Source organism: Odocoileus virginianus, chromosome 28, assembly GCF_023699985.2.
Source record: "Odocoileus virginianus isolate 20LAN1187 ecotype Illinois chromosome 28, Ovbor_1.2, whole genome shotgun sequence".
NCBI classification, from domain to species: domain Eukaryota; kingdom Metazoa; phylum Chordata; class Mammalia; order Artiodactyla; family Cervidae; genus Odocoileus; species Odocoileus virginianus.
In genome coordinates, this window is record NC_069701.1 from 37,369,729 (window position 1) to 37,397,414 (window position 27,686).

The 27,686-nt window shown below is 49.2% G+C and overlaps 1 protein-coding gene across 1 annotated transcript; it reads left to right on the forward strand.

Moving 5' to 3' along the window:
• The first annotated feature begins 654 nt into the window (after positions 1-654).
• POLA2 (DNA polymerase alpha 2, accessory subunit) lies at positions 655-27,242 on the forward strand. The gene is made up of 18 exons (XM_070457630.1): positions 655-1,122; positions 4,130-4,254; positions 4,726-4,823; positions 5,218-5,275; positions 8,590-8,696; positions 11,124-11,317; positions 11,958-12,046; positions 13,463-13,618; positions 14,131-14,193; positions 15,142-15,184; positions 18,386-18,510; positions 19,325-19,363; positions 20,402-20,475; positions 23,921-24,029; positions 24,283-24,389; positions 25,217-25,276; positions 25,914-26,040; positions 26,765-27,242. Exons 1-18 carry the CDS (start codon positions 1,044-1,046, stop codon positions 26,912-26,914), a joined length of 1,803 nt encoding a protein of 600 aa, XP_070313731.1. The 5' UTR covers positions 655-1,043; the 3' UTR covers positions 26,915-27,242.
• Positions 27,243-27,686: the final 444 nt, after the last annotated feature.

Below are 27,686 nucleotides of genomic sequence, written 5' to 3' on the forward strand. Positions count from 1 at the left end.
TGGAAGGACTGATGCTGAAGCTCCAATACTTTGGCCACCTGATGCAAACAACTGACTTCTTGGAAAAGACCCTGATGCTGGGAGGGATTGGGGCCAGGAGGAGAAGGGGACGACAGAGGACGAGATGGTTGGATGGCATCACCGACTCGATGGACATGAGTTTGAGCAAGCTCCGGGAGCTGGTGATGGCCAGGGAAGCCTGGTGTGCTGCAGTCCCTGGGGTCGCAGAGTCGGACACGACTGAGCGACTGAACTGAACTGAAGGAATCTCTTCCCAGGTGGTGCTAGTGGTAAAGAACCCGCCTGCCAATCCAGGACGTGTGAGAGATTCAGTTTGGATCCCTGGGTTGGGAAGATCCCCTGGAGTAGGAAATGGCAACCCACTCCAGTATTCTGCCTGGAGAAGCCCATGAACAGAGGAGTCTGTCGGGCTATGGTCCATGAGATCGCAAAGAGTCAGACACGACTGAAGACTCAGCATAGCACCGGGGCTAACTGCGCAGCCGCCGGTAGAGTAGGCCGGCTGCCAGGCAACGGCGCGCGAGCCGGCGCTCAGGCGTTTGTGCTCAAGCTCCCCTGATCGCGCGTGCGCGCGCATAGTCAGGGACCTGACGGCCGGAAGCAGGGGGAAGGGGTGGGGTTGAACCCGGGTCTCGCGCATGCGTGCGCCGTACAAAGCATTTGGCGGGTTTTTCCGGGCTAAACTGTTTTGCTTCCATCAGTGAGAAGCTCTGCGGTGGCTTTTAGGAAGCAGGACGTTCTCCCCAGGAGAACGAACTTCTCAAGATTTCTGTTTTCTTCCTCTCGGCGTTTGAGGGCTTCCAAAAAAAAGAGAGAAAGAAAAAAGTGTTTCTCCGTGTCTGACGACTGGGGCCTTCTGACCGCCTGATCTTGGTCCATTTGGTCACTCTCCGCCTCAGGCCTTCGGAGTGTGAAAGGATCAGAGGGACCTCGTTCTGCTCATCGATCTCCACGCTTGTGGGTTTCTTGGTGTCAGGTCGGAGCTAGGGTGGGTCCGGCCCCGATCCCCCTCCTGGGTCATCATGGCTGTGTCCGCCCAGCTCTTGGTGGAGGAGTTGCAGATCTTCGGCCTAGAATGCGAGGAGGCTGTGATTGAGAAATGTGAGTTCCTTGCCCCCTTGCTGGACTCCAGCCCAGGTCCACACCCCCCGCCCCCCGCCCCGCTCCTTGCTCGATTCCGAGGTTCACCTCCCTAGATGGGGCTTGTTTGTGAGATGAGTGAAACTGAGTTTGAGACTTTGAAATGCTCACAGGGTACTGCTTGGATCCCAACTGAAAAAGAATGTGAAAAATGGTTTTCAGTCAGCGCAGTTGCACAGAATTTAAAGTTCAACAGCAAAGAAAGATGTTGGGATTTTGAAATGTAGCTTTTTCTTCCTGGCTCCTCCCTTTCCAGCCTACACCTAAACTTCTGCTGATCCATCACTTCTCATCAAAACTGTTGGTCTGTGCAAATATGAGTCCCTGACGTGGGTTCCTAAAATTGAATTTTAGCTTTGCAAGGAACTTTAAGGAGCTTGTCAGCTGTTCCTGACAAAGTTTACAGGTGGAGAAACCTATTGTTGTTTAGAGGCTAAGCGTGTCCAACTCTTTTACGACCCCATGGACTGTAGCCTGCTAGGCTCCTGTGTCCATGAGATTTTCCAGGCAAGATACTGGAGTGGGTTGCCATTTACTTTTTCAGTGGATCTTCCCAACCTAGGGATTGAACCCATGTCTGCTGCATTGCAGGCAGATTCTTTACCACTGAGCCACGGAGAAACAGATAAGGAGAGTTAATTGCCTGAGCTGGTCTGTGGACCAGATCTCCTGTGCCTGCGTCCAATGCTTCATTGTATTGGTGAGGCTCTAGGGCAGTGTCAGGAAGCAAACTGTTAGGAGGTGTGGAATTCCTGGTTTTAGAATCAGGGTAATCATGCATCTACCTTTACCCTTCATCAGCACAGTGAACTTCTTTTTTAATGCATAAAACCAGAATGCAAATGTTAATTTATGAGAGACTGAAATACTCTAAATTTTTATCTCCAGGGCATTCTCTTCCTAACAGGAGACTTAAATGAGAAAACCAGTCATAGTCAGAAATTTATTTGGTGAGCCTAGAGTCAAAACAAGGAGAAATTAGTTTTGTGAACTAAGTTTTTAAAGGCTTCAATCCAAGATGCCTGCTGGTTTCATTTCACATAGAACTACGTTGGCAGTGATGTTGGAATTCTAGACTTGTACTTCATAATTGCTAACCTCACCTAGACCTTAATATTGCCTGACATATCATACCATATTTCCCTGATCACTCTGAGTCTCCTGTGGGAGACATTCATCACCTGTTCCTCCTCTGACAATCTTCTGTCCCACGCTCACTCTCAGCTGATGAAATTACTTTCTGTTTCGCTGAGAAAAATAGAAGGACCTGTGTCTATGCTATATTCCTTGCCTCCTCCCATTACAGTGAATAAATTCTCCTTATTTCCAGCAAAAGCCACACGTTCCACTTGAGTCCTGAATCCCATTCCTTCTGTCCTCCTTAGGGACATCACTCCAGTAATTCTTCCCTTTCTTATTTTCTATTTTCTCTCCATAAGATATTTTTTCCTAGTAGCCTAGGAGTGTGATTCTTACCCCAACCTTTAAATACTCCATTGTTGCCCCGTCCCGCTCCAGTTATCTTCTCCCAGTTACAACAAATCTTCTCAGAAGGATGGCCTCTTCTTCAGATTTTTCCTCGTTAAGCCCGTTTCAGTCAGCTTTTTCATCCCCATCACTTCACTGAAACTGCTCCTCCCAAGGTCACCAACGACCTTCCCCTGGCCAAAGCCACAGATGCATTTTTCAGTCCCCCTCTGAATGAGCAGCAGCATTTGATGCCATTCATCAGGTCCTCTTCTAAGGGTCCTCTGCTAAAATGCATTTTCCTCGTAGCTGCTTGGACACTCCTCCTGGGTGTTCTAATGTGTGTGTCACCACCTTTCAGCCTTTACAGATTCCTCTGTATCCTGAGCCCCAAGATACATGCAGCTCTTTGGCGATCTCACCTGGTCTCATGTGTTTGCTGGTGGTCCCCAAATTTATAACTCAGCCCAGGCCTTTTGCCTGATCTGCGGGCCAGTCTGCCTCCCACACATCTCCGCTGAAAGTATGATTGGCATCTCAACCTCAGGTGTCTGAAGCTAAGCTCCTGTTCCCTCTCCTCAGAGTTCCTCCTGCTGCCTCCCCACCTCAGTTAATAGTAAGTGCCCCCTTCTAGATGCTCAGGCTAAACTCACAGCATCATCCTTCATGGCTTTCTCTCTTCACACCCCACATCCGGTCAACAAATCCCAGTGGCTCTACCTTCCGGATATTTCCAGTCTAGAGTCCAACCACTTCTCCCCTCTACTGACACCGCCTTGACCCAGCAACCGTCATCTCTCACCATGGATTTGGCCATGGTTCTCTTCACTGGTCCCCCTGATTCTGCCCTCATCCCCTTCAGTCTGTTAACACAGCAGCCAGGGGGACCCTGTTCGGTGGAAGTCAGGTTGTGTTACTGTTCTGTTCAAACCATCTAGTGATTCTCAGCTTTCTCAGAATAATTACAGGGGTCAACAGTCTGCACCCCCTTTACCCTTTCAGCTTGTCTCTGTCTCCTGCTTCCTCTCTGCATTCCAGCTGTGGAGGTCTTGCTGCTCTTGCTTCTCCCTCAGGATCCTTGCCTGAAAGCCCTTACCCCTCAACACTGCCTGCCACACTGCTTTACTTCTTCCAGGTCAAATGTCATGCCCTCAATGAAGCCTTGCCTAATCACTGTGTTTAAAATTGTCAGCCCCTCCCTCCAGCCCCCTGATCTCTCTCCAGGCTTTATTTTTTCTACAAAACACATTTAACCAGCTAACATACATTTTTTACCTATTTGGTTGTTTTCTGTCTCCCCTCCATAGTGAGCTGCATGAGAACAAGAGTTTGTCTCTTTGTTATTCACTGCTGTTAATATATTCTTGTGTCTAGAACAGTGCCTGTCCTTAGTAGGTGCTGAATAAATGACTATTGAATAAATAAAGGAGTATTTTCACTTTTCAAGGTGAAAGCCACAAGAAATGAACTCACTTCTTATGTGTCCAATTTCCCCCTACAGTGGTAGAACTGTGCATTCTGTATGGACAGAATGAAGAGGGAATGGCCAGCGAGCTTATAGCCTTCTGCACCAGCACACGTAAAGACTGCCTTACCTTGGAGACCCTGAACTCTTTTGAGCACGAGGTAAGAAGAAACTGTAGGCAAACTAATAATGTAAACTTCCGGAGCACCGTATTGAGGAGTGTGTGCCTTAGAATCAGACCTGGATTCCAATCCCAGCATGAGCTTGGGCCAGCTCCTAAATGGCTCCTAACCTCAGCTTCCTCTTCAGTCAGTGGTTCCCGTGATCCGTGATCAGTGGTTTTTATGGTTGTTGAATGACTTGAGAATGGCTGTAAATCCCTCCTAAAACTATGCTCAGCAGGTGGTAGTTCTTCAGCAAATAATTGGTGTTAATATTAGAATTGTTATGTGTTGGAGAGAAACAGTGACAGTTTAAGTCTTTAGTCTATCATGTACATCTTTATTCTTCCTTTGAGGAATTTTATACCTTCAATTATATTTCAAATGCACAGTATTATTTCATGACTGTGGGAAACACGTTCTCTATTACTTGACTATGGAGTAATATATTCATTATCTTTTCTTCCTCAGTTTCTGAGCAAAAGATTATCCAAAACCCGGCATGGTGCCTCCAAGAACAAAGTGCATGGCCATGCAGGAGCCAGAGACATTGTTTCCATACAAGAGCTGTATCCTTTTCTGCTCCAGGCCCTTGTATCAAACTACATATTGTATTTTATCATTTGTCTGTAGTTGCATGTGTAAGTTAAGAACAAGTAATAAGGGATTTCCCTGATGGTCCAGTGGTTAAGTGCATTGGGTCCGAGTTCCCAGTGCAGGGGACATGGATTCCATCTCTGGTCAGGAAACTAAAATCTGGCATGCCACATGACATGGCCTAAAAAGAAATTTTTAAAAAATAAATAAGTAATTTTTTTGAAAACCACAAAAAAACATGAGAACAAACTCAAATTAAAAAAAAAAAAACAAGTACTATACCTAATATTCAGATTTCTTATTTGATCAATCCTTGCCTTAGATTTTGGGTGGAAGTTTATTGTTTCTCTTAACCAAGGTTTTTAGAATTGAAGAGGAAGAGGAAGAGGAGACCCTCTTGAACTCTTACACCACACCCTCTAAGGTACGTGCACCCTGTTTGGAAATTGCATTCTAAGCGTAGCAATTTTTTTCTTTATTCTAAAAATATCAGCACAGCATCTAAAGTTCTGAAGGAGAAAATTAGCCACTCATACAGTTCCTACTCTTATTTCCACATATGCATCTTCCTTTCCAATCATGTGCGTAGATGATTTTACATGATGGCAGTCCTTGTAGACACATAGTTATCCTGCTTTCTTCAGTTAGCATATCATAAAATTTTTATCAATGTAATTTCTCCATAATTGCTCTTTTTTAATGAGTGTCTAGTTTTGTATCAAGTAGAGGCACTATAACTATTGCTTATCCAGTTTAGGTGTTGGACCCAAGGGTAAGAGGTGGAGTAGGGCAGTGGAAAGGCACTGTCCTCAAAGCCTGAGTCAAAGACCTAAGTGACCTTGAGTGAGTTGCTTTTATCTCTCTGAGCTGCCATTTCCTCTCCTGCATAGTCAGGGTTCATTCATTTACTTACTGAGCAACTACTGTGTGCCAGACACTGGATGAACTGGTGAATGAAACAGGCAAGCTTGTGCTCTGCCCTCAAGAAGCCAATAACCAGCAGATAATACCCCGTGATATTATCTTGAATAATATCTTGAGGGGCTTGAAAACTAAATGAACATGTAAAGTGCCAAACCCAAAGCAATGTATTCGGTAATCATAGTTAGTCTTTATAGAAAATGAATTTGTGGCAATCCTCAAACAAGGAGCAAGCCTTAATCTGTCAAAGTAAATTACTCTGTAAGAAAAAAGATGATTAGGGAATTCCCTGGCAAGAACTTGGTGCTCTCACTGCCAGGGCCCTGGGTTCAGTCTCTGATCTGGGAACTAAGGTCTCACAAGCCACGCTGCATGGCCCCCCACCCAAAAAAAAGAAGGAAGGAAAGGTGAGTCATTTAAATGTGCCTGTGGAGAATAAGAAAGCTAAAATGTTCACAGCATCAGAGTTGTTCATATTTGAGAGGACTGACTCGTGGTAACTCAGGTCTCAGTAGACTGTCGCATAAATCAGATGCACATTACTTAATTTACTGTTGAAGTACACACCTTTCTGATGGCTGAAATATCATATTGAGGACACCCCATTCCTGCTACAAAAGTACTCAGGAGGCTCAATCACAGATCAAAGTTTGGCCATGAAATCATAGCTAAGAGATGAGCTGAAATGAATGAACAATTTGAAATATGCATCTGAAGCTCAGAGGAGAGGCAGACTGGATCTGGGGTAGAAACAGGAAAAAGGCTTAGACAGTGCCCAGCACGTGGGAACTGGGGCATCAGCGCAGCGCGGTGACAGGATCAGAGCCCAGGGCTGGCCTTTCCCACCCAAACCGGTGCCAGGGGCAGGAGAGCCCATGTTGCAGAGGTGAGTATGTCAGTGGTCTGAGCTTGTCACCATTAAATGTTTAACTTGTACAGTGACAACTGCTCTTTTTTAATTTTTAAATATTTGTTTATTTCTTTGACTGCCAGTTCTTAGCTGCAGCACGTAGGATCTAGTTCCCTGACCAGGGATTGAACCCAGGCTCCCCTCCATTGGGAGTGCAGAGTCTTAGCCACTGGACCACCAGGGAAGTCCCACCAGCTACTCTTTCGCCCCTATGCTCACCATAAACCTTCTGGTTGTAGTCTGGCTCTCCACGTGTCCTGCCTGACAGGGAGAGATGTGTCAGTCTGGGGATTTGAAGTTCCCATGCTGCTGGCATCACGTTTCTAGTAAGTGAATAATCTGGCTATAATTTGGGTTCCTGTGTGCTGTGAGGATGTGTTCCCCCCAGGGTATGAGACTGTAGTCCCTCTGTATTTCTCATTATGGGTGGATAAACCAGCCCGTAGTGTTAGCAGTGAGTCTCCTGAGCTTGCTTCAAGTGAGCACACCCCAGGAACATCTCAAGCTGGTTTGCTGACACAGTCAGGTTTCACCACGTGGCTAAGGGTTGAGCTCTTTGCTTCATCCTGGGAGATGAACCTGGAGCTCTGTAGCCCCCTATATATTAGAAGGGTCTTCAGGAAAAATAGTTTGAGAAAAACCTATTAAAATCATAAAATTTTTGCCATCGTTTGGCCCAGTAATCTCTCCTACTCAGAATCTCTCATAAGAAATCATCCAAATTCCAGGAAAAGCTACGTGTGTGATAGTGAGCACCTCAGTATTTGTTGTCTCCAGAAACCGATACACCCAACAGTAGAGAAGTAGTTACCTAAACTATTATATATCAATTCCATCAACACAGCTACCAGAAAGGATGAAGACTGACAATGTGGGAGAAATGCTCAGAATTAATATAGAGCAAAAAACTCAGTATTTACAATACTTCAATGAAAGATCATATTCAAACTAAGATTATAACTATTAGAATTTTTTCAATTGGAAAAATATTGAAATACTAGAAATCAGTATTTTTAAATGACTATTATATAAGTGTAGTGCATAAGGAAGGGTCCTTTTAAAATCTAGCTTCCATTCCAGCCGCTTAAGGGTGGTTTCGAATCCTGCTTTCTCTCTCCTTGCCTATCCGTAATCATCCCTGTAGGCAGCTTTGGTGCCATAACCTAAACCTGCAGCCAGGAGGAGCCCAAGGGCAGGGGAACGCCAGCCAACTCGCTGGCTGCCTGGTTTCCCTCCAGCCGAGGATTTTGTCTTTGCTCAGCCATAGTCCGTTGTCCCCGACTCTGGGGAGCAAGGGATCTCGGGATTTGCCGGTTTCACCCTCCACTCCAGGCATCTCTTTGGATTCTTGTTGATGAGCAAAACCACCCAGAAAACAAAACTGACCATCAGCGAGGCGTGTGCTAAATACTCTCCAAGTATGAGCTCACCCGTGTTATCTGCCTGGAGTCACTCCCTTCTTTAATTCTGAAAATGTGTGGTAGACTTTGCCAGAATAAATAGTAACATGGTCCCATCCCCTGACAGGAAAATGCGTCCGTGCAGGTTAAAACTGTGTGTGTAGCCAAACTCTGAGCTGCGGTAAAGCAGAGGGGTAGAGAAGGAAAGTGAACACACGAGCAATTTGACAGGACAGATCACCTACTTGGCAGTTCTTTCGGGGGATGTTGTTGGCATTTTTTTCATAGTTGCCTCCAAAATGGAGACAGTGTACTGATGAGGACTGTATTACAATTGCTGAAGTCTGAGATTCTGCTTGAAAGATGGGGCCTTCAGAAGAAAACCAGCTCTATGCGGTCTGTGCCCTTCATTCGGGCACATCCTCCCTTTCTTCCTAAGGATCTGCACACTTCACTAGCAAGCCCTGGGTCTAGAGTGACTGGGCCCTTCTCCTGTTTTGCTTCTAGGGTTCTCAGAAGCGAACTGTCACCACCCCAGAAACCCCCCTCACAAAAAGGAGTGTGTCTGCTCGGAGCCCCCATCAGCTCCTCTCACCGTCGAGTTTCTCTCCAAGGTATGGATCCTGATGACTCAGCTGCCAGGCAGCAGGCCTCCCCTCCCCTCTCTGGTTACCTGGTGGAGGCTGACACTACAACCTGACTTAAGGAATAGGGGTGGATGTTTCCCTCTGCAATCGACTGGCTGGAAGGCCGACTGCTCCCTACCTTCCCCACCCTCATCCTGTGTGGAAAATTACTGTTTAACGGTAGTTAAGGAAACTCACTTTCCACCCTCTTTTCTGGGGCTCATTTCCTAGATCAGGAGCTGATATCTCCTACTGAAAACAACCTGTCTATTCAGAAGTCTGGGAGGCCTGCGAGTCTCTTGCCAGTAGGAGGCAAATAGGTTTCCACCTGCTTCTGTTAGTTCATGTGTTGTTGGGTTTCTTTCTTTCTTCTTTTTTTTAGGTATTTATTTTTAAAAAAGAAAAGCCCATATCTTTGTTCATAATGTTGCGTAACCTGTTCTTTGTTCCTCACTCAGGTTACAACTAGTTGCTGAGAGTTTTCTTGTCCCTGAACCTACCCCAACTTCATTGGTATTTTATCCCTGCTGCCACTTCTGCACATAAATCCACAGGGATCACGTGTGGCTTTTGGAAATCCATAAATGACATGTGTTCTGTGAGAGAATTCTGTCATGAGAGCTCTGCTGAGGAGAAGAAAGGGCTCTAGGTGCTGCCGCATCGGGATGGGGCAAAGGAACAGTGATGTTCACCAGTTAGGGCGACACTGGCTGCCGGGAGTCACTTCTAGAACAAGCAGAACTTAAGACTTGCCAGCCTAAGACTTTCTGTCACATCAGAAAGGAGGTGATAGGGACATCCCTGGGAGTCTAGTGGTTAGAACTTGGCACTTTCACTGCCGTAGTCCCAGGTTTGATTCCTGTCAGGGAACTAAGATCCCACAAGCCACTTGGCAGGGCCAGAAAACACAAAAGAAAAAAAAGAAAGGGAGCGATAACATTTTTCAAGGTCAGAGGGGGTCAGATTCTTCTTTTTTTCCTTAGTATTTTTTAAAATTTATTTGGCTCTGCCTAGTCTTAGTTGTGGCACGTGGAATCTTTAATTGTGGCATGTGGGCTCTTGGTTGTAGCCTACAGGATCTAGTTCCCCGACCAGAGGTTGAGCTCTGGGCCCCCCGCATTGGGAGCACAGTCTTAGGCCCTGGACCACCAGGGAAGTCCCCTGAAAGGTAGTTGGATCCCGAGGGCGGATTTGACTTTAGTGTGGCCCACTCGTGCTTTCAGGAGTTTTCACCCTGGCTTCCGAATAGAACTTTCTAGATTTAGAAGGGCATCTTTGGATGCACAGAGATGGCTGGTTACAGAGTGGTTCTCGTAGGTGCCAGCACCATGGCAGCAGTTCTATTCTTTCAACAAGCAAGACTTTGAAACTTGTAGATCTGTTTGCAGTGGACCCCATGTGAGCATCTCGCTGGGTTAAAGGACCGGCTATAATGTGCGCCTCACAGAGCTTCGCAGGGAGGAGCTTGGCGCAGTCGAGATGCGCTGCCTAGTCATTCTTTAATGCACACTAGTAAAGCTGACATCAGAAACTGGGTTCTTAATTTATGAAAGTAACTTCTAAATTATTCAGGTGGAGGCAGCACTGGAGACAAGTAATTAGTCAAGCTCGTTTTCTGTAGCCTCTCTGGAAGGGAGGACCTGGCAGCACCCACTGTAACTGCCCACGGAGAACTGGTTCCTGCAGGGTTTCAAGGCGTTAAATGAAGCCTGTGGTAACCAGGCCTCTCGGTGCACTGTGCTCACAACCAAAGGCTTAGAAGACCTCGCTGTCCTCTAAGCAGATCAGCCACACTCGTGTGTCCCTGGAGGTGGAATTTATCAGCGAGTGAGGAGAAATATGAGAACTTGCTGGTTGAGACTTGGAGAATGGGAGTGTTTGTTCACTAGCTGACAGAATTCATTACCTGTCCACCTCCAGAAACACTGGGGAAAGCTGATTCCCTTTCATTTAACTTCATTTTGTTACTGTTTCTACCTTGAACTATATCATGAGGTGTTATGTGTACACAGAGCAACTTTTGGCTTATCCACATTTCCAGGCTTTGATAATATTTTAACAAATGCTAAGAATTCATAAGAAAGAAAATGGTACTCGAAACTGGCTCTTTAATCAATTCAGACTTTGGATTTTGTTTCACTTTGTTAGTTTTCATCCAGGAGAAGACCTTTTAAACTGCGTCTCTGTGTCTAAGCTTTTCTAAACACGTTTGGTATTCCTCAACCCCCCCCCTCATTCCTGAAATTCCTTAAAGGTCCAGAATGTCCAACCCCATTAAGCTGATTAGATTTATAAAATGTGAGGCCAGGCTGGCATGCCTCCAATCCCAAATTTTCAAGAGGTAACCTCATCTTAGACTCCTCTCTCTTTTTAGATATGAATGCGGTAATGTTGATGTCTTTTGCTTCCAATCAGTGCTACTCCCCCTCAGAAATACAGCTCGAGAAGTAACCGGGGAGAAGTGGTCACCTCCTTTGGCTCGGCGCAGGGGGTATCTTGGTCCGGGAGAGGAGGAACTAGTCACCTCAGCCTGAAGGTCTTGGGACATCCAGAGCCGCTCACCGGGAGCTACAAATGCATGTTTCAGAAGCTCCCAGACATTCGAGAAGGTATTTGTTTTTCCCTTTGACATTCTGTAGGGTATAAAACCACCTGGAAGGATTTGAATCAGTAACAAAGCATCAGCTAGGCTGGTAGAACAAGTTCAAGGTTGCCTTTGATTGATAGATGTTGTCTGGGCACCCCTATTAGGAAACGGATATGAGATGACCACTCTCAATAATTCTCCCAAATCACAATCACTTTGCTAAGAAAAAGCACATAACCATTTCCCAGTAACAACCACTTGAACTGTATAAAGGAAGCCAATTATAGTGTTAAAGGAAGCGGAGACATTTATGGCTTCTTCCTTGGAAAGACTAGAAGGCTCTTCAGGTTGTTCTTGGCTTCCCTGAAACCCCTCTGACCACCTGAGTAAGGGGGAGGCTGGGGAGGGAGCCAGGCCGACTTTGGGACTGTGACCTCATCCGTGACCCCCTTCCTCCCCCTGCCATGGCCAAATGGAAGGCCGGGTTCAGCAACCAAGTATTGGGCAATTGGCTCGGGCTTGAGAAAGTTACCAACTGGCCAGTGTCCTGGGCACCCTGCCTGCTTCTATAAAATGACTGACTAATGTTTTACAAGGTGATGTGTTTTCTCTGCTTGGCAAGTAAAATGTCTTAAACATGCTTTTCCCCTCTGGGTTTTCAGTTCTGACCTGTAAGATAGAAGAACTTGGCAGTGAACTCAAGGAACATTACAAGATTGAGGCTTTTGCTCCCATTCTAGTCCCAGCACAGGTAAGAGTTGTTCTAATAGTCTTTCCTGATTGATATTGTTTTTTTTAATCAATGATGAAAAGTCAACCTCCTGCTTCCTTTCACTAACTGTCTACCTTCTAGTTAGATGAACTATCTTGGATGAACTTGGTAAAATGGGTTATAAGTGCTTTCTGGTTTTGTGACCAGATTAAGTCGTTTTCTTTGCACTTGGGTTAGTGTCTTGCATGTAAACAAGATTGAGGGCCTTAAGCATTCAAGTGTCAGGATATGAGAACAACAGCAAGGTGAAGATTTCCAGAAACAGTGACTCATGGTCTCTCCCCTTCTTTGGTCTCTGTCATCAGGGATCAAGTGCTGTGAATAGTGTCCACGTCAATAGTTTAATCTGGCATGTGTATGGTGCTTTCTCTCTAGAACGTACTTTAAGGGGAGCTGTGTTCTCAGAGTTTCTTTACGGTGCCTCTGTCACATATTTGCATTCAGAGGAGAATGGCCAGCTGGCGAAGATATGCAAAGCCATGTCATATAAGGAAGATTTGGGGGAGTTGGGAGGAAGTAGTGGAGGGGAGACTGGGTTATAGGATCTCATGGGGAAAGATTAGACTTCCTCGGTTTGCCCCCGGGAGTGAGAACCGGATAGAGGAAGCCACCGAGAGAGGAATTTCAGCTCAGTTTAATGAAGAACTTCCTGTTAGAAGGCAGTATGGTGAGTGTTTAAAGGATATGGCCCTGGAGCCAAACATCTGGCCTTCAAACCCACACTTTGCCCACTGTTTGACCTTGGTTAAATTATCTAACCTTTCTGCTGCTGGTTTTTCTCATCTCTAACATGGATGCAATAATAATATCCACCTCACGGTTTTTGTGAGAATTAAGTGAGTTGATACACATAAGCCTTTAGAACAGTGCCTGGTGTTTAGTGAGCCCAGTAAACCAGAGCTGTTGTTAACAGTTATTCAGGAGATATGTGAAGAAGGAAATGGCAACCCACTCCAGTATTCTTGCCTGGAAAAGCCCATGGATGGAGGAGCCTGGCGGGCTGCAGTCCATGGGTTTACATGACTGAGCACGCATGCATGAGGAAGGTCGAGGGAGATGGATGGGTTGGTAGCAATAAACTTAAAAAAAGAGAGAGAGAGATGCGGTAAGTGGGCTGGTGGCGAGGGGGTGGGCTCAGGGGCAAGTTCCCCTTCACTGGAGATGCTGTGGCTCAGACAGCCACTTAGAGGGGCTGAGGCATTAGATGGTGGGCAGGCTAGATGCCCTTTAAGGGTCCTTTCAGCCCTGGGAGCCAGTGATGATACACCCCTAGGAGCCTAGTGGTCACCTCAGGCTCAAAGTGATGCCCCACCAAAGACACGTATGCTGTTGTTGGAGGTCTGTTTTGCTCTCCGTCGCGCGGACCAAATTTTAAGCTCCTGTGTATCTCGGTAGGAGCCTGTTACCCTGCTGGGCCAGATTGGCTGTGACAGCAATGGGAAACTGAACCACAAGTCGGTGATTCTGGAGGGAGATCTGGAACATTCCTCAGGCGCTCAGATTCCAGTGGATCTATCTGAGCTCAAAGAATATTCTCTATTTCCTGGACAGGTGAGATCAGGGGTGTGACTTGCCTCTGGGTGCGGCTATGCTATTTGCTCCTGGTGTGTGTAGTGGACTGTGGCCAACTGCCCTGCACTTTTGACCTCTGATGCCAAGAGGTGTAACTGGAGCTCAGGCACCAGAGCAGATGCCAGTATGGGGGTTCCGATCCCCTGTGTGCTCCAACCTTAGCTCTGGGATCCGCGGCTAGGTTTCAACCCCAGCTCCACCCTGCAGGGCGGATGAGTATGGCAATGTTACTTAACCTCCCAAACCCAGAGTGTCCTGATCTGTGAAATGGAAATGATAATTCTCACCTTATAGGAATGTTGTAAAAATGAGATTACCGTGTAAACATAATTATTATTACACTAATATAACCCCCTCCCTTTGTTTTCTAGAAAAACACCCCCAAGTTTACAATTACAGGATGAGAGTAGCTGGACAGTACTTGTAACTCTATCACAGTAACTTATTCCAGACCTCCTGTTGATCAAGTCTGTCTGCTGCCTGCCTTTCAGGTGGTGGTCATGGAAGGAATCAACACCACAGGTAGAAAACTTGTTGCCACCAGACTCTACGAGGTACAGTGTGTGGGCTTCTGTCCATCCTGAAACTCGTCCTCTGTAAGGGCCTGTTGATTCGCTTCTCAATTCTCTGTAGAGTTCGACCTACCTCTAGGTCAGGGCTTAGCAAACTGCTCCCCTAAAGGGCCAGACAGTACATATTCCAGACTCCACAGACCTGGTCTTCATACAATGTCGACTCTGCCATTGTAGCACAAAAGCAGCCACGATCAGCCCATTATCCAAAGAGCACGGCTGTATGCCAGTGAAAGTTTACTTACAGCAATAGGCGGTAGCCAGATTCGCCCTTAGCTTAGCAGCCCCTGCTCCTGCAGTAATCCTCTGCAGGCTTCCAGGGGACGCGGAAGAAGTAGCAGCACCTGTCCTCCCAGGCAGGACACCGACCCGTTTTGCTCCTGCTCTTTCCTGGATGTTTTTTTGAGTTTAGCCGTAACCTCATGCTACCAGGTGTCTTGCCCACTCTGAGCAGTAAAGAAAAAGGGAAGGGTCATCAACGCTGTGGTCTTACCTGGTAGCACAGCTTAGTAAAGAGTCCACTTGCAATGCAGGAGGCCCCAGTTCAATGCCTGGGTCGGGAAGATCCGCTGGAGAAGGGATAGGCTACCCATTCTAGTATTCTTGGACTTGACTGGTGGCTCAGGTGATAAAGAATCCACCTGCAGTGCTGGATACCTGGGTTCGATCCCTGGGTTGGGAAGATCCCCTAGAGAAGGGAAAGGCTACCCGCTCCAGTATTCAGGTCTGGAGAATTCCATGGACTTTGTAGTCCATGGGGTCTCAGAGTCAGACACGACTGAGCAACTTTCACTTTCATCAACTCTGTGGGCTTTTAGCTCCAAGGAGCAAGATACCCACAAACATGCTCCCATTTAGTGCCCACCCTGTTCCTGACCAGAGGCGGTGCCTGGGGCAAGACCTCACCACAGTTTTCTCTCCTGTTTGAAGGGTGTGCCACTTCCGTTCCATCAGCCCGATGAAGAGGATGGAGGTGAGCTAGACTTCCGAGGGTATTTTGCCAACAGTACGGGTGGAGAGGAGTGGGCCAGGGTTTGGAACACAGTTCCTCTGGCCCTGGGAAAGCTTCAGAAGCTGTGAGAGCACCGTTCTGGAGCTCCAAGGGCGACCACAGATTCATGGGTTCACCGGCCCTTTGTGGAAGGCCAGGGGTCTGAGCATATGTGGCTTGGTCAGCCTTACTTCCTGTGCTCTGATTCCACAAGAGCTGTCATTTCAAGACTGATGTTTAACAGGTGTTTGAAGGTTGCTTTGAAAAAGAAAAAAAACAGTGGAATTCCCTGGCCATCCAGTGGTTAGGACCCCAAGCTCCCAATGCAGGGGCACAGGTTCCATTCCTGGTTGGGAAAAATCTTGCATGCCGTGTGGCCAAAAAAAGAAAGAGAAGGGGGAAGAAAAGGAGAAAAAAGAAAAGGGTAAAGAGCACCAATTTAAAAAAAAATTCCTTTAAATGCCATGTGATATCCTGGACAAGGAAAGGGGACATTAGTGGAAAAACCAGTGACATTTAAATAAAGTCATGAGCTAACAGTAACATACCAGTATTAATTCCTTCATTTTGATGAATGTACCCTAGTTATGTAAGATGTTAGCATTAGCGGTTGCTGGGTGAAAGGTGTACACACCGGAACTCTGGACTCTGTTTGGGACATTTCTACAATTCTAAAGTTATTACAAAAAAAAAAACTGTATTTAAAAATTAGACACATTTCTCAGGAAGCCTAGAGTTACTTGGTAGCTAACCTAGATGAGAAAAGAACATTTCAGTAAACTTGGCTTCAGAACAATTCCAAGCATTTTTGTAAGCAGAGCAGTAGACTTGAGGATTAGCAGGGAGATAGCTGATGCTAGCTGTATTGTCAACATCCCCTCCACGCTAATATTGTGTGAGGTCATTCTTAGAGGCGGCCTGGAATTGGGAGCAAAATTTAGGAGTTTATGACATTGCACATTCTCTCAGGAAGTAAGTGTTTATGGAAGCTAGAGTGCTGGTATTGAATCAAGTTCAGGTAACAAAGGGAACAGACAGGGCTAAACTGCCCGGAACTGGAGCTATGCCAGGGGAATCTTTGGAAGCAATTGAATAAGTTGGTTTTATTTTGTTAATAGTTATTTTTATTTATTTATTTGGCTCCATTGGGTCTGCATTGTGGCATGCAGACTCTAGTTCCCTGACCAGGGATCGAACCTGGACTTCCTGCACTGGGAGTGCAGAATCTTAGCTGCTGGAAGTCCCTGAAAAAGTTGTTAATAGACATTTTGTGAGCAAGGTGTTGGGCTCAACACCTGGGTGTGGAGACACAGAATACAACATGGACCTGGCCCCCAGGCACTCACCGTTTACCTGGGGCCGGCGTCCCCTCCCCTCTTCACAGCACCGGTATTACTCTTCTCCTTGAATTCTCTCTCGGTTCAGTCACTGCACGCTCGACAAACAGTGGCCCTCATTCTGGAATATATTCCTGAACACATTACTTTATATGGCAAAAGGGACTTTGCAGGTGTGACCGAGTTAAGGCTCTGAAGATGGGGATTGTCTAGGTGGGCTCAGGGTAAAGCAAGGGTCCTTATAAGGAAGGGTGGGAGGGGGCGGGTCACAGAGATCTGGCAGGTCAGGTTCTGGCTTTGAAGGTGGAGGAGGGGCCCAGGGCCAAGGATGCAGGCGGCCTCTGGAAGCTGGAAGGGGTCAGGAAATGATTCTTCCCAGAGCCTCCAGAAGGAATGCTGCCCTGCCCACGCCTTGATTTTAGGACCTCCGACCTCTTGGACTGTAAGATAATAAGTGCGTATTGTTTTAAAAGCCACCAAGTTTGTGATTGTTATCAAAACCATAGGAGGCTAATAAAGCTGCCTGTTAAGAAGTCAAGGATCATTGGATTTGTTGTTGTAAGCTACAGAACCTGGTTCAAACTAACTTAAGAGAAATTTGTTAGGGGAAATCCAGGACAAGTGGCTGGAAAAGGCTTATAGCCCGGATCACGGCTCAGTAACGCCAGGTGTCTAGGTAGCAAAGAGTCCTGGGCTCTATTGACCAGGCACCTCAGCTGGATGGGTCAGCGCCAGTCTTTTTTCTGTCCTTGGATAGTTCACCTTGAGATTCTGGAATCCAGGGGAGAGAGTGAATGGCTTAAGCCGGTCTGAGCCTGCTCTTTGGCTGGGGAGGAAGGTGTACCTAATTTACATCTCCATAGGGCAGAGGGGGAGGGGACCTTATGGCCGCCAAGGCTGAGTCTCCAAAAGGGAAGCAGATGCTTTGAGGAAAATGGCACCCCATACAAGGCCCTGCACCCCATAACACGAGAGTCTCCCGTCCCAAGCCTTGCCCCCAGCCTGTCTTCCTGGACCCCTAGATGTACCAAATTCTCCAGCTGCTCTCACCACTGATGATCTCTCCCACTGAGCTCTCAAACCTCAGTGCTGTTGGGGACCCCGCCTTCCCCTGGCTCCTGAAAAACTCTACCCTCAAGTGTAAGCAAAGTGACAAAAAGACAAATACCATATGATTCTCCTTAGATGAGGTTCCTAGAGGCATCAGAATAGAGGTGGTTGCCAGGGACTGCGGGAGGGGGAGCAGGGAGTTAGTGTTTAACGGGTACGGAGTTTGAGTTTTATGAGATGGAAAGAGGTGGAGATGGAAGGTGATGACAGCTGCACAACATTATGGATATATCTAATACCACTGAAATGTTGATTTAAACATGGTTATGATCAGGAGGAATTTCCCTGGTGGTCCAATGGTTAGACTCCGAGTTTTCACTGCTGAGGGCACAGGTTCAATCCCTGGTCAGGAAACTAAGATCCCTAAAACCACACAGCACTGCCCAGCCCCCCCCCCCAAAAAAAGTTATGTATTTTACCACCAAAAAAAGAAGTTAAGAGGAAAACCATGTAAGCAAATGCCACTTTGATCAATTCTCTCGTGACTCCCACTTTCCTCCCATCGTCCACGCACTGCTGGTAAATGTCTCTGGAGTTCTGGTTGCTTGCACACTTGCCTGTCTATGCAGCTCGTGGAGGGCTCTTTGAGGGCAGGGTGAGGTCTTATTCCTTTAGATTCCCAGAGTTGCACAGGTGAGACTCTTAACTGATTCCTGAGGCATCCTGCCCTCATTGTCCTTTCTCCCGCCATCCCAGCAGCTTCTCATCAACACTTTAACAATCCTTTCTGGCTTAGATTCTGAGCAGTTCATGGTCCTGGTGGCCTGTGGGCCGTACACCACATCTGACAGCATCACCTTTGACCCCCTGCTCGACCTGATCACCATCATCAACCGCGACCGACCGGACGTCTGCATCCTGGTAGGGCCCTTCCAAGGGGGACAGTTCACCTAGGGAGGCACCAAAGGGAGAACAGGGTGGGGGTGAGGGGTAATCTTGGAAAAAGGTCTGATGAGGTTCTAAATTTTTAGGAAGAGTGTCAAACTCTCTTCCTCCTTAAAAGTATTTTTGAGTTCTTGGTCTCCATCTTTGGTGAGGTGTGTGCGGTTTTTGTTTGTTTTAATATTTATTTATTTGGCTGCATCAGGTCTTAGTTGTGGTGCATGGGGTCTTTGATCTTTGTTGCAGCATGCAAGATCTTTAGCTGTGGCGTGTGAGACCTGGTTCCCTGATAGGGATAGAACTCGGGCCCCTTGCATTGGGAGCAGTCTTAGCCACTGGCCCACCCCTTTGTGTGCGTGGTCTTAATCAAAAAGCCCAAGGTGTTTTGCCACCTGCATTGATTTTTCAGTATTTCACCTCTTATCTAATTACTCCCATTTGTGAACTCATCTCTTTTGAAAGCTCAGAGTACTGCTTCATAGAGGTAGATTGCCCTTGCTGGGTTGAAGGGGGAACAAAAGCCCAGTATTATAGTAGGCAAAGCAGCTAGTGACAGGCCCAGTAGGCCTCTCCATCCAGGAGGTTGTGTCCTTCTGCCTGTGATACTGGCTGGGCACCACCCCACCCCCACCCACCTGCCCCCTGTCCCCAGCTGTACAGGCAGCCTTGGAGGGAGAGATGGACCCTGGGCAGGGAACTGCTAGGATCGGGTATGTGAGGGTGCTCAGAGGCACATGCAATTCTGATGTGTTCTTTTGGTACCTTTGTTTCTCCGCTTCGGGCTGATCTGCAGTTTGGACCTTTCCTGGATGCTAAGCATGAACAGGTTGAGGTAAGTGGCTGGGACTGGAGTCAGGGAGAGACTGAATATTCGCATTCAGTCAAGGCCTGTTACTTTCACCTCTTGGAGTTTATCCTGCTTCTATAACAGCCTAAATGAATCCCTGTGGCTGATCAGAAAAACATTATTGCAGGGCAAGTTTAATAAAGGTACGGAATGGGAGGGCTTCATTTCACCAGAATACAGAGCCATCTGGAAGCTGGGGTGGGTGGGGGAGGGGATCCAAATATCTGAGTCCTGGTCCCCCTGGCGTAGGAGGGTGGGGGAGGTGCCCATGGTCCTGGAGCTGTGCCTGTGAAAGCCCCTTCCCGGCTGCGACAGCTCGGGGCCCTGAGTGTCACTGTCCTTTGAACTTAAAACACAAATGGCCCTTCTGGAGACAGCGCCTCCTTTTGTCTCAGGAAGGGTTTTTTTGTTTCGTTTTTTTAATTTTCGACTGCGGGGTCTTTGTTGCAGTGCGACCTTTTCTTTAGTTGGGGCAAGCAGGTGCTACTCTTCAGTTTCGGTGTGCAGGCGTCTCATTGCCGTGGCTCCTCTTGTTGTGGAGCACGGGCCCTGGGCCTGCAGGCTTCAGTGGTTGCAGCACACGGGCTCGGTTGTTGCAGCTCCTCGACTCCAGAAGCACAGGCTCAGTAGTTGTGGCACACGGGCTCAGCTGCTCCTCAGCATGTGGGATCTTCCCAGACCTAGGATTTAACCCGTGTCTGCTGCACTGGCAGATGAATTCTTTACCGCTGAGCCAGCAGGGAAGCCCTCTCAGGAGGTTTACCAGCCACAGCAAAGGCTTCAAAGCTCTTTTCTTCCTACTTATCTCCTCGGCTCACTTTCAGGACTGATTCTTCCCCGACCTCCTTGCCTGCTCCCAACTAGACTCGGCTCTCAAAAGGACGGAGACCCTTGTCTTGGGTATCTTTGCATCTCCTTCAGCTCCTCACCCAGCATCTGCCCCCAGGGTCATCTAACCAGCATCATAAACAAGTGAACAGACACCAAACATTCACCCTGTAAATCTCCTTTCTTTTCTTGCAGAGCTGTCTGCTGACAAGCTCATTTGAAGATGTTTTCAAGCAATGTTTCCGAACAATTATTGAAGGAACACGAAGGTCAGCATTCAAAATACTGGGCAGAACCTTACATTTCCTGAGTTTCTCCAGGGTTCCCCGTTAAGAAACTGAAACCATTCAAAAGTCATGGTAGTTCCCACCCTTTTATCCTTTTGAACTGCAGAGATCAGCTAGAACCCTTGACCTTCAGGCGCCGACCCTGAGTGAGGAGGCCTCTTTGTAAAACACAAAGATAAACGAACTTGAAAGGACAAGGCTGCCCAAACTTTCACTCTTCCCTGGCTCTTTCTCTACTTCCTTCCTTTTCTCACTCCCTTTTGTAGAAATTCCTGTTCCCTGGGAATCTTCCCAGGGTGGGGCTGGGGAGTGTTTGATGGCTTACAGCCTGACATCTCCTGTGAGTGAGAGTTGGGGGGGAGGCCAAGTCCTTCCCCAAGTCAGTGCTTCCCTGGTTTCACGGGCACCCCGCGACGGCTCACACGTGGGTGGGGACACATGAGGGTGGGATTTTGAATCCTTGCCACGGACTGGAGGGATGGGACTGGGAAAGGTCACAGCGGTGATGAGGGCTGGGCAGTTCTAATTTGAGAGAAAAGCCGCTATTCCAGGAAGAGCCTAAGCCAGAAGTAGAAAGTTTTTCTGGAAGCCGACACCCCCATTTCCTGTCGCTTCCCTCCAGTGCCTGGGTTCGAGAGAAGCTGCTCTTGGTGGTGGATCTCCTCCTCCGGGGATCTGCCTGCCAGGAGCTGAGCTCATTGAAAACAAACATTCCTGAGGCTCAGTGTAAAATACATCTGGAACAAGGGTGGTTTTTGAAACAAGATGTATAGTCTTCCGCCCTTGGCGGTGAGAACTGATCCCAGCAACGATTAGCTGTCATTCTACCTTCTCATCCCAGTAGGGTAGGTCTCTCGGACTGGGGGAAAACCCCTACCGATGCCAGAGTCGGGGGGCTCGGATCGTGCGGTGTGACAGCCTGCAGCTGGGCCTGCCGCTCCTTTCTCCCTACCCCACTCCAAGTGACGCGACAGGTGTCTTCCCTCTGCTCCCCCAGGGTTGTTGGGACCCTGAATGAGTTTGTCAGACCTGGAGGCTCCTCAGGAGATAAATCCCTGAAAACCAGGGGCAGGCCTGGTGTCCCTGTTTTGTCAGCCCTCGGGTCCCCTCCGGGATAGGCGGGGACCGCCCCGCACGCCAGCCGGGTGCTTTCCATTTGAGATGGGGTTCTGTTTTTGGTTCCTCACCCCATGTGGTATTGACAGCAGTACCACAAACAAAGAACAGACTGGGCATTGTTGCCCTGGGGGTGAGCTCCCAGCACCACCAGGCACTTTCATCTGCAGCCAGAGTGCGCCTCGGGAAAAGGGGCTGCCCACCCTCCCCAAACAGTATAAAAATGGCCCTCTTTGGGGGGGATTTATTTTTACTCTGAGAGGTCAGCAGCGCAGAGCATTGAGCCCATTTATCAGTGAAAACCAGAGCCCATGAGGAAGCGCCGCCTCCCTCCCGGGAGCCCTGGAGCTTGAGGGAGCGGCCGCGAGGCCCGGCCCACCATGATGTATGAAGTTGTGCAATGCTCAGCATAGTTGGAATTTTCTCTCGGATCCCTCCCCCTACAACCCATGTATAACCCAGAGCAGGAGGCCCGTTTCCTCCTTAACTGTTGCTCTGCCAGCTCCCGCGAGGAAACAGAGCAAGGCCATGTCTTAGCCGCGGCCGGCTGCACCGTCACAGACGGAGCCCCGGGGGCCTGGAACACACTCCCCTACAGGCCACCCCCCGGCCCATTTGCCAGGCTTCAGTGCCCAAATTGGTAGTCTTGGATAATCACAGGGAACTTTTCAGTGGCAAAGGAACAGTAACTACTTTGCAGAGTACCTTTGGTCTCAAGGTTCAGATTTTCCACTGCAGAAGTGTCGGCTCATGCTTTGAGCAGGCACGATAAACAAGTGGCACATGTATGAACATCACCAGCACCTTTATCCCGCTTGAGAGGCAGCCATGTCCCTACACCTGCACAGGTGGGTACCTGCCTGTACCCAGCTTTGGGAAGCCATCTCATCTTAAGCAAGAGAGGGCGCTAGAAGTGAGAGCTAGTGGTGGATGTTGTTTGTTGTTTAGTGGCTAAGTCGTTAATGACTCTTGTGATCCCATGGACTGTAGCCTGCTGAGCTCCTCTGTCCATGGGATTCCCCAGGCAAGAATACTGGAGATGCAAGAGAAACAGGTTCGGTCCCTGGGTGGGGAAGATCCCCTGGAATAGGAAATGGCAACCCGCTCTAGTATTCTTGCCTGGGAATCCCATAGACAGAGGAAACTGGCGAGCTACAGTCCACGGGGGCACAAAGAGTCAGACTCGACTGAGCAACTGAGCATGCACAGGGATCGGCCCCGAATCTCCTGCTTGGCAAGTGGATTCTTTACCACTGAGCACCAGAGAAGCCCAGTGGATGTTAGACATGCCTCCAAAATAACACCTTCCACCATAGGCCCCTCTGCCAAGGACAGCGAGGGAATCAAGGAGATGGGTTTTTTCCCTTTTCTTCTCTTGTGTGGCTAGAGGGGATAAAGCGACAGCCCCTAGAGTTACAGGGTTTTTCCTCACTTCTGTGTTATAACCCTCCACCAGAGGAAAGATCTGTCTTCTCTGCTTTTACCGTTGCTGTCAGAGATTTCTTTCACGTTTGTCAGACAGTCGGCTGAGGAATAAAAACCAGCACTGATTCCCTGTGTGAGGCGGAGGGGCTGGGGTGGGGGAGCGACGTGGGCCCTGGGAGAACCCACCGTGTCTCCCCCTCCCAGATCCACTCTGCCTGCCTGGTCCCTCCCGAAGGAAGAGCCCCCAGTCAGAGGCAACAGGACACCTAAAAGCCACATCTGTTCACCCAGTGTGAAGAGTCAGAACTTCAGCCTCAGCTCTGGCTCTGAGGAAAGTGAAGGTGTATCAGTCTCTCAGCCGTGTCTGACTCGGCAGACCCATGGACTTCAGCCCCTCAGGCTCCTCTGTCCATGGAATTCTCCAGACAAGAATACTGGAGTGGGTTGCCATTCCCTTCTCCAAGAGATCTTCCCAACCCAGGGATTGAACCCAGGTCTCCTGCATCGCAGGCAGATTCTTTACTACTGCGGCATCTAGGCTCTGAGGATTTCTAGTCACATCCTTGTCTTTCCTGATTTTCTAGAGCTCTGTCTCATCTTCCCTTTTTCTGCTGGTCATCCTCTTCCTCTCTCAGTAGAACATGACACAGAGCCGGGAACATGTCCTGAGCCCTCGAGGTGGTCGTGTGATAGAACAGACCATCTCTCACACCCAGTGTCCCATGGGGAACAGCACCCCCTCCTCGTGGAAGAGCTCCGTTCTGAGCATTCCCCTCAGAAGCCGGCTCTTGTCTGAGGCCCTGACACTTGGAATCTGTCACCCGGCTACGAGCTGTGTTCATTTTCCTTCCTCTTCTGACATGTTTTTTTTTTCTTTGCAAACCAGCTCCGGCTCCCACCTCATCTTTGTCCCGTCACTGAGAGACGTGCACCACGAGCCCGTGTACCCACAGCCTCCCTTCAGCTGCTCTGACCTGCTTCGAGAGGACAAAAAGGTACACACGTCCCCTCCTTAACAGTAGGCAGCGAATGCAACGTGCCGGCGGCAACCACCCAGCTCCATCTGGAAGTGCAGGGTGGGGAGATGAAGGGCCTGATTCTCAACTTCTCTTTATCACAAGCACATGTGTTATGTACTGTGTGTTGAACTTTCAGTGGTCTCCCCAGCCCTTGTGGACCCCCCATTTTCCCAGAGGATAAGTTTCTAACTTCAGCATGCTAACGCCGGCCCCACCCTTCTCGTTCCAGCGAGTGCAGCTCGTGTCCGAGCCCTGCACCCTCTCCATAAATGGAGTGATCTTTGGCTTGACGTCCACCGACCTGCTGTTCCACATGGGGGCCGAGGAGATCAGTAGGTGAGAAGGGGGTTCCAGTCCCATGGGCAGTTTCCAGCCCTCTGGACCCTGGTCCTGTCCTTGGCCAAAGGCCTGCTGGGCAGAGTCTTGAACAGGCAGTCCCTAGAGCAGCACTTTCTGCCAAACCCTTTGGCCACTGAGTTTCTCTGCACCCAAAGGGGGTGGCAGGATGCACATGTGTCTGTTACCACTATCTACAGTGTTTGAGGCCCTGCAGGGCCCCTTCCATCCTATCTTTGCCCTTAATTTCTAGTCATAGACATTCATCTACTTTGCTTCCTTTGCCATATGTGTGACCTAAACAAGCTGTCCCTGCGCGTGGGGTGACTGTATTTACTCTGGAGGGTATCCCCCTCCCAGAACAGGGTGCTGCTCTGCAGGGGATCAGACGCTACTGGGTCTGTTGAACCGAGGCTCGGTGGTTCAGTTCTTCCATCACCCATGATGGGAAGGAGCATGGAGCCATTCATGTGTTAGGCGAGATGGGTGTGTGCAGGTTGGCTCTGGTTGGAGGTGCAAGGGTCACCTGGCTACAGCTGGCCCCTCGAGGAGCAGACCCCACGTGCTCTCACATAGTGTGGAGCTGATGATGGCCCTCCTGGGCCCTGATCACAAGGGGTTCCTGCTTCTCGCCTTCTCAACCCAGTGTCCTGCTCAGCAGACCGAGCTGATTACAGATGCATCTTTAAACTTCCCCAGAGGCAACTTCCTGTCACACACCTTGGCCACATCACTTCTCTCTAGTTTTAAGAAATCCTCCCCGAAGAGAAACAGGCGCCGAGAAACAAGTTTCCACATTCCATTTCTTGCTTTTCTTCCTTCTGCAGTTCTTCTGGAACTTCAGACCGGTTCAGCCGAATCCTTAAGCACATCCTGACCCAGCGGAGGTGAGCCCGCCCTGTGGGACGTCTGCCTGTGCTGGGAGTGCTTTGGAGTCACAGAGCTTGGACAGATTTGACTTCAAGAACCTTCCCCAGTGGAAGTGAAAGTTGCTCAGTCATGTCCAACTCTTTGCAACCTCATGGATGGCAAGGAGATCAAACCAGTCAGTCCTAGAGGAAATCAACCCTGAATATTAATTGGAAAGACTAATGCTGAAGCTGAAGCTCCAATCCTTTGGCCACCTGATGCAAAGAGACAACACACTGAAAAAGACCCCGATGCTGGGAAAGATTGAGGGCAGAAGGAGAAGAGGCGACAGAGAATAAGAGGGTTGGGTGGCATCACCAACTCAGTTGACATGAGTTTGACCAAACTCCTGGAGATGGTTAAGGACAGGGAAGCCTGGCCTGCTACAGTCCATGGAGTCACAAAGAGTCAGACACGACTTAGTGACTGAACAACAACAGCCTTTCCCAGGCCACTACCAGGGAGCTCCCTCCTGGCATGACAGGCCTGTTCTGTCCCCCAAACACAGAGGGAAGGGAGAGGCAGTGTGTGACAGCATAGAAACCAGCGGCAGAGGAGGAGTCTGTCGGGAGGGCTCCCGAGGCCGCTGCTGCTGACTCTCTCTCCTCTCCGCAGCTACTACCCGCTGTACCCACCCCAGGAGGACGTGGCCATCGACTACGAGAACTTCCGCCTCTACGCTCAGCTGCCCGTCACCCCCGACGTCTTCATAGCCCCATCAGAGCTGAGATACTTTGTGAAGGTGGGTTTGAATTCCGCTATTCCCCAGAAACACCAGAACCAGCTCCTTTCTGGACCCCCGGCACTTACTCTTCTCGGGTCTGCTGGTGGGAACAGTGGCCTCATTCCTTTGGGGGAGGGGGCAGGAGTAGAAAACAAATCCGTTAGTATAATGCTTAAGTAAGTGATGTGCCCTTGCTGCCCACCACCACCACCCCATCCTACCCCCAGCATGGTGCTCAGGCAGCCCAGCCTGGGAGCCCAAGAGGCAGCTAGGAAGGCCCTCGAACCATGGTTCTCACCCATGGCCACCTCAGGTGACCTGGGCTTGCCTGTCCCCTCTCCAAACTCTGAGATGAGCTCCCAGCAGCTCTTGGGCACATTCAGATTCGGGCCCTCGCAGGGAATCTATCCCATCAACCTCCTCTTGGCAAACCAGAGCCAGTGCAACCTCCAGAGGTAAACCTTCTTTCACGCTGTGAAACAAATAGAATAAGTTTGTTTCCACGTTTGGGAATTGGCCGAGTCATCTTCTTTATTTTATTTTGTTTTGGAGACGCAAGAGGGACTCAGAGTTTTCTAGTAATAAATTAACATATTGGACCGAAGATGGTTTTCATTTGCCTTTGTTTCCAGTTTCTATAACATCCTCTGGGGCTGAACCCTGAGATGAGTCCAACTTCTTCACATCCGTGCCCACGGTTTCAGCCTTTCCAGACCCATAGTCGCTCTTTCCTCCCCCCCAGGACATCCTCGGCTGTGTCTGTGTGAACCCGGGGCGCCTCACCAAAGGGCAGGTGGGGGGCACCTTCGGCCGTCTCTATCTCAGGAGGCAGACCGCCGGCGGCGAGGGGAGGCGGAGCCCGTGTGCTGCTGCCCAGGTGGTCAGGATCTGAGCCGTTGTCCTTCGTCACCTCTGTCGCGCGGGCCTCCCAGACGTCGGGCCTGGGAGCAGCCGTCTGATGAGATCCCACCCATGGAAGCAGGGGAGCAAGCTGAGGGCAGGGTGCCCTGCGGGAAGGCCTCGGGCAGCTGGTCCCCAGCCCTGAGTCCAGCTTCTCTGGAAGAAAGCAGTTGTTTCTTCCTGGACACTCGGAGTCCAGAGAGAACTGGCCGTGGGTGCAGCACGCTCAGGAAGGTCAAGGCTTTACGATTTCTTATATGAGTCAGACAGAAAAACAACTTTGGGAGAAATAAAATAAATTCTGTAACTTCTGCATTGAATCTGTCTTCCGCTCCTTCTTTTTCCTGGTAGTGAACAAAGAATGTTGCCTCCTTGACCTCTGTCCAGAGAAGCAGAGCATCTGTCACGCTGGGTTTCCTCCCAGCCCCAGCTCTGACCCTCTGAGGCCCCCGTGGCCTCTGTGCTAAGGAGGTGCTGGGCTCAGCTGAGGAGCGTGCAGCTGGCTGCATGCCGGGCCCGCCAGGCGCGGTCCTCTCGGTCCCGGCCCGACCCCTGCATCTGGAGGGGGGCCTCCCGGAGCTGCACCAGAGCCAGATCCCCTTGCGCTGGCTCGGCTGAGTTGCACCGCCGCCCGGGTCTCGCCTCCAGCCCAGAGTGCTCAGACGAGGCCAGGCCCTCCAGGGCCCCGGCCATGTCCCCACCCCTGGGGGTCCTGGCACCTGGCAAGAGGCTGTCACTGCTAAGTGAGGAGTGGGTTTCTGTTC